Consider the following 7,072-nt stretch of genomic DNA (forward strand, 5'->3'; position numbering starts at 1 on the left):
AATGGACAACGGAATGAAATGGATCATTCCATTCCATTGTGATGTTTGGTTACTCATATGTGAATGGAATAAGTCATTACTTTGTACAATTTGATAAACAAAAAGAGACGAGGTAACAAAACACAATTGTATTAAAAATGACAAAAATATAATTGTCTCAATAACAATAATAATAATATATTAATGGTAAAAAAAATAATATTAAAATTTTTTATATATATTAATATTAGATTGATAATAATAATTATAATAATATATTTCTTTCCTGAATGAATGAAGGAAAAAACACCTCATTTCCAATGAATGAAAATTGTTATATTTAGAAGAAGTTACATTGTTTTGGAATGCTCCATTTCATTACCATATCATAACTACACATGTTTCTTTTCATTCCATCAGAATGATTCATTTCATTTCACCTTTTATTCCTTCATACCAAACGCTACCTAAGTTTGATATCAAAAACAGTGACGAAACTTGAAAATTTCCACCGGGGGGTCGGAAGTCATCGGACCTAAAAGTATATACCTAATTTTTTTATAAAACTAGGGGTCGAAAACATATATACCTAAAAAATTCTATACAAAACGTACATATATAACACTACTGAGCGAAAAGTTCGGGGTCCCCCCGGGCCCCTTCATAGCTTCGCCCATGATCAAAAGAGTCAAGGGTGCAGCTTACTTGGGGCGGGAGGGGGCGCCCCCCCCCTCGCGAACTTTTCGATGCGTAGTGTTATGAACAGTAACTTCGTATAGAATTTTTTAGGTGTATACGTTTTCGCCCCCTGGTTTCAGAAAAAAACGGGGGGTCAAGCTTCACCAATAAAAAAAAGTAGTAAGACAAAGACACCCGTTATCTTCTTTTCTAGTTACAATTGCAATGGGGTTTGAACGGTCTAGTTCTTGAAAGCAACATCGTCAAAGGTGTCTCTATCCCTAATAACGGTCTAGTTCTTATAAGGGGTAGCCAACCAGTGAAAATAGTGAAAATATGGATCTTTGAAAAAATTGGAAGTGGAGTGGTTAGTTGCAAAGTTAAATAATTGGAAAGAAATATATCTATCATTTGGAGGTTGTCTTTGGTGTTGTTTATTTAGCTTTTTAATGGGGCTCGTAATAGTTCAGACCTCTTATTGATTCAGCATTTAATGGTTCAGACTGTTTGTTTCGCGAACAGATGTCTGAATGGTTCAGACATTTGCCTCTGAATGGTTAAGCATCATATTGAGTTTAGGGGCTGTTTGGTAGCCTCTTAATGACCATTCAGATGCTACCTCTTAATGGTTTAAAACCTCTGAATGAATAAGAGGTAACCACAAGTCTGAATGGTTAAGAGGTAACCTCTGAATGGTAAATCATCACATGTCACATTCTTCTCTTTTCTCATTGGTAAAATTATTAATGGTTCAATTAAGAAGTAGCCTCTTAATGACAATTCAGAGGCTACCAAACAGCCCCTAAATGGTTAAGGCCTCTAATACAGGGTGGATTACAGGGAGCCTAGGGTTGAAAAAAGATGGCAACCTGTGGTTAGCAAGACACAAAAGCAGAAACAAAGGAGATGGGAGAAAAGGGAAGATTCTCTGGAGAAGGCAACGACTTTTTACATCTCTAATCTTCCGGACCATGTTTCTAGTACTCGGTTATGGTTAGCGTTCGAGTTCTTTAATAACCTCGCCGATGCTTTTGTTCCGAAAAAAAGAGATGGGGGTGGTAACAGATTTGGATTTTTGAGGCTTTGGAACGTGGAAGATCCAGAGAAGTGGATAGATAAAATCAAGGAGGTCACCATAGATGGGGCGAGGTTAGGGGTAAATGTGGCAAGATTTTAGTTTAGCAGTGGGAAAGGAGGTTCAAATTACAATCAGGGATCTGACAAGGAAGAACAGAGACCGAAGTTTGTCGTTCCGCCGGTTATTCGTTATGAGAATTTAGAAAAAATAACCAGTGGAGGGAATAGAAGGTATAGTGATGTCCTTTCAGGTAAGTATGCTAATAAGGACGATATGATGCTTATAACTCCAAGTACAGATAATATGGAGGCCGTTAGGGCTTGGAGCGGTGTCTCTTTGATAGGGGAGGTTTCATCGTTGGAGAAACTTGGCGATCTTAGATTGTTTTTATCGAGTGATAAGTTGAGTGGTGCAAAAACGAGTTATGTGGGTGGCCTGAAGATTCTTATCATTTTTCCTAATAAAGAATTGGCTAAAGGTTTCTTGGAGAATCAATCTAATTTCTGGATGAAATGGTTGTCCAGTCTTTCATTGTGGGACGGGCAAGTGGTTGAATACACAAGGATCTCTTGGATTATCATCCGTGGGATGCCTTTACATCTTTGGGATCGTGAAGTCTTCAATAGTATTGTGGAAAGGTTTGGTAAAATTATTCAACCGTCTGAGGCATCGTCGATAGATGGGTGTCCTTACAAATGAAGGTCGTAATATCTCAGAAGAAGTCCGTATCAGTCATAAAGACAAAGTTTTTAGAGTTTGGGTGCATGAAGAAGAGGGTGAGTGGGTGCCGGAGATCAGTTGGAGTGGTAGTGTGGTCGAAGGCATTCCGAAAGAAAAAACGGAGTCATCGCCGGAAAAAATGTCCGGTGATCGTTTTTCTGTAACCGATGGTGATCAAATGGAAAGTGAGGATTATGCGGGTCTAGAAAGGAAAATTGAGGAGTCTCAGCCGCAATCACAGGAGTTTCTTGATTTGGATTTTCCGGATTTAAAAAATTCTCCTAAAAAAGATCCAAAGTCAATGTTAGATGCTCAACAGGTTCTAGTTGTACCGTTAAGCGTTGACCAGGAGCCTTTTTTTAAATTTGTTTATAAAGTTATGGAGCTCAATTCTAATGTCCAACCTGGGCCCAATATTGAGTCTAAGTTAAAGTCAAACTTTAAAAACCCAAATGGGATTAGAAGGTCGGCCCGTAAGGTTTTAGAGCCTTTACCAGATTTAAACATAGATCCAGAAGACCCATTTGATTTGAGTGGGATTATTTGGGGAGACTCTGTTTCTATGGCTAAAAGAAAAAGAAAGATTGTCAACAATATATCTGATACGTTTATTAGTGAGTTTGAATTTCAATCTAATAAGCTAAAGAATCAGGAGCGAGAGCAAGAGAAGATCGAAACAGATAAAGGAGCTTCCGTTAATCCTTCGAGTGGTTATGTGAACCAGGGTGGGGGTATAGGTTGTGGTCCAGTACTCTATACTAACGAAGTGGTTTTGGAGACTAAAGCTACAATTTCAGCGGGTAAAATATGTGGGGTTAATCTTGAAGCGTTTAATAATGAGATTGAAGAGGTTGTTTTGGGTGAACTGGGGGAAAATAATTCTCAATGAATCCGATGATGTTGAATATAAGGGGGGGTAAGTGACATTGAAAAGGCAAAGTGGGTGAAGATAATCAAACAGGAGCACAAGGTTGGGTTTATTGCTGTACAAGAGACTCATAAATCAGAGATGGATTGGAATTTTATGGGTAAGTTTTGGGATTCTTCATTGTATTGTGGGGAGTCGGTAAACGCTTTTGGGCGTTCGGGAGGTTTGATGTCGATATGGGATCCGGGTTGTTTTAAGTGTGTGGAAACCATAAAAGATAGAAATTTTATGTTGGTGGCTGGGGTTATGTTAGGCATTGGTTCAATTGTAAATGTTGTGGATGTGTATGCTCCATCTGATGTGTCGAAACGAAAAGTGGTTTGGGATAAATTGTCAAATATCAAAAAAAAAATAAGTCTGGTTGCTGGATATTTTTGGGCGATTTTAATGAAGTTCGTTGTCCCGAAGAGAGATTGAATTCCGTATATGATCCGGCGGGGTCGATGGCTTTTAATAATTTTATTAGAGACGCGGGCCTGGTGGAATTTGGAATGCTTGGTAGAAGGTTTACGTATGATGATGGGTACAAATTTAGCAAACTTGACAGGGTCCTTGTTTGCGACAGTTTTGTTAATCTTTGGCCTTCTTCCACACTTTATGCTCTACCTAGAACTTTATCGGACCATAGTCCCCTAGTGCTTCGTGTTGGTCTTGTGGATTATGGTCCTATTCCGTTTAAGTTTTACAATAGTTGGCTCGAACGTGAAGGTTTTGAGGTTATTGTCAAGGCGGCAATTGAAGGGTGTAAGGGGAGCTCTTGCAAGGGGTTAGGCATTGTTCGGGTCTTAAAACAGTTAAAAATCAAGTTAAGGAGCTGGAATTCAGAAGTTAAGTGTAATGAAAAAAATATTTTATTTATGCTGAGGCGGCGCTAGATCAGAGAAGGAGAGTAGAGTTTATTGGAAAAGTTGGATTAGGAAGCTAGAAAAGAGTAATGCATTAGACTTCCAACAGAAGGCTCGGGTTTTCTGGATAAAAAAAGGAGATGAAAATTCGGCGTTTTTTCACAAGTATATAAATTGTAGGAAATTGAGATCCCAAATTAAGGCTCTACATGTGGACGGGATTATGGTGGATGATCCGATTCTTGTGAAAGAGGCCATAAAAGATGCATTTGCGAAAAAAATCCAAGAGCCAAGATCTTTCTGACTGCACTTGTCAGTCAATGGTTTCAAAACAATCTCCCTTGCACAATCCAGAAAACTGACTTCTAGATTTTCTATTGAAGAAGTTAAAGAAGCGATATGGAGTTGTGGAGGGGATAAGGCTCCAGGACCTGATGGTTTTACGTTCAAGTTTATAAAGAAATTTTGGGATGTTCTTCGAGAATATTTTATGGAGTTAATGACGTTATTCAATGACGATGAACAGGTCCTGGCGAAATGCAACTCTTCTTTTATCGTGTTGATTCCAAAGGTGGAGGATCCTCAGGGTGTGGCAGATTATAGGCCGATTTCGCTTGTCGGGTGTATTTAAAGACAGTAGCAAAAGTTTTATCTTCTAGACTAAAACGGGTTATTAAATCTGTGTCGTCCCTCTCTCAGTCAACGTTTGTTGAAGATCGTTTTATTTTAGATGGTCCTTTGATTTTGAGTGAAACGATTTCTTGGGCAAAAGCAAAAAAGAAAGAAATTATGGTTTTCAAAGTTGATTTTGAAAAGGCCTACGATACTATTAGTTGGGAATGTCTTCTTAAAAATTTGAAACTCATGGGTTTCCCAAATAGATGGAGAAGATGGATAGATGTTTGTCTTAAGTCGGGGAGGGCGTCGGTTCTTGTTAACGGCTCTCCAACGGAGGAATTTCCTTTAGGGAGAGGCTTAAGACAAGGAGACCCATTATCTCCGTTCTTATTCATTATTGCTTTGGAAATTCTCGATATCTTTATGAAAAAAGCTGTCGAAGGAAATCTTTTTAGAGGTATCACTTTCTCGAATGGGGGTCCAACTATTTCTCATCTTTGTTATGCAGATGATGTCGTTTTTATGGGAGAATGGTCTAAGCTAAACTTAAAAAATCTAAACCAGATTCTGAGAGTTCTATTTTTAGTCACCGGTTTGAAGGTGAATATGAAGAAAAGTCGTTTATATGGTGTGGGCGTAAGTGAAGATAAAGTAGAAAGGATGGCAAGTCTAATAAATTGCAATGCTGGTAGCTTTTCGTTAAATTTTCTTGGGCTTCCTATTGGTTCGAATATGAAACGCATCGCACATTGGCAAGTTCTAGTGGACCGGTTCAATTCTAGACTCTCTTCTTGGAAGGCCCGAAATCTAACTATGGCGGGGCGTATTACTCTGGCTAAATCAGTGCTAGGTAACTTGCCCATTTATTTTATGTCCCTTTTTTAAAATTCCGAAGAAGGTTTTGGATACGTTGGAAGGGATTAGACGGAGTTTTGTTTGGGGTAGTAAAGGGGGTAAAAAGAAGATTAAATGGGTCTCTTGGAATTGTATTACTAAGCCTAAAGACAGAGGGGGTCTTGGATTAGGTGACTTACAAAGTTTGAATTGGGCGCTTACGGCTAAATGGTTCTGGAGGTTTAAGAATAATGATGATGCGCTTTGGGTTAAGGTTGTTCAAGCAATTCATGGTTCGGATTTCAATAATGATTTGGTCCCGGTTAATAACCAAGTGAACGGTATATGGAAAGATATAGTTTCGGTCAATAAAAATTGTATTTCTATGGGGATGGATATAAGGGAGAGCTTGTTGTTCAAAGATAATAAATGGATTTGGGCTGGTTACAAAGAAGATTTGTTCACTGTTGCAGAATTTATGGACAAGATAATGAAGAAGAAAAACGATGGACCGAATGACATGGCTTTTAGATGGAATAATTGGTTACCTCCAAAAGTTAATCTCTTTTGTTGGAGAGCTTTCATGGGTAAAATTCCGTCTAAGGTGGGGTTGGTTCGTAGAGGTGTCCAAATTGGAGATCTTGCGTGTAGTAGTTGTGGTTTGGAAGAAGAGGACTCGGATCACATTTTGTTTTCGTGTATGTGGGCGAAAGCAATTTGGTGGAATGTTTGGAATTGGTTAAAATTAAACGGGCCCGACCCGTCGTCTATAGGAGCTAAAGCTATTCATGCGGTTAAATCTCTTAATGGATCAAACCAGTGGAAACGATTAATTTAAGTTGTGCTATTTTCTACGATGTGGAAAATTTGGAAATATAGAAATTCTAAGATTTTTGAAGGGAGATGGGAGGCGGTCCCCAAAATGTTAGATGGAATTAAAGAAGATTCTTTTGTGTGGATTAGATATAGGTCGAAGGTCGGGAATTTAAACTGGGATCGTTGGTGTGATTTCAATATTAGGGATTTGATTATGTAATGTTTTTCTTTTCTCTGTTTTTCGGGACTTCCAGTGTCTAGCTGGCCCCTCCTTTTGGCAATAAAATGTTGTCGTTGGTTGTTCTAAAAAAAATTGGTTAAGCATTATACTGGCTCTTAATGATTCAGACCCCTTACTACTTGATTCACACGGTTCTCGCAAAAGTTGCCAAACAACCCTTACATTGGTAAAATCGTTTTTTGGTTGCTTACCTTTCTATGTTTAAAGCCCCAAAAAAAAGATTGTTGACACATTCCAAATAATTAAAAGGTTTTTGTTTTGTTTTTTTTGGAAGGAAATGGATACATACATTAAAAAGATAAATTAGGTCACTTGGCATAATGTTTGTGAAACCA

The 7,072-nt window shown here is 38.3% G+C and overlaps 1 protein-coding gene across 1 annotated transcript; it reads left to right on the forward strand.

Moving 5' to 3' along the window:
* The first annotated feature begins 5,017 nt into the window (after window positions 1-5,017).
* LOC110875597 lies at window positions 5,018-6,518 on the forward strand. Its single transcript, XM_022123795.1, has 2 exons — window positions 5,018-5,509; window positions 5,745-6,518. Exons 1-2 carry the CDS (start codon window positions 5,018-5,020, stop codon window positions 6,516-6,518), a joined length of 1,266 nt encoding a protein of 421 aa, XP_021979487.1.
* The last annotated feature ends 554 nt before the right edge of the window (window positions 6,519-7,072 follow it).

This window comes from Helianthus annuus, chromosome 9 (assembly GCF_002127325.2).
Source record: "Helianthus annuus cultivar XRQ/B chromosome 9, HanXRQr2.0-SUNRISE, whole genome shotgun sequence".
NCBI lineage: Eukaryota > Viridiplantae > Streptophyta > Magnoliopsida > Asterales > Asteraceae > Helianthus > Helianthus annuus.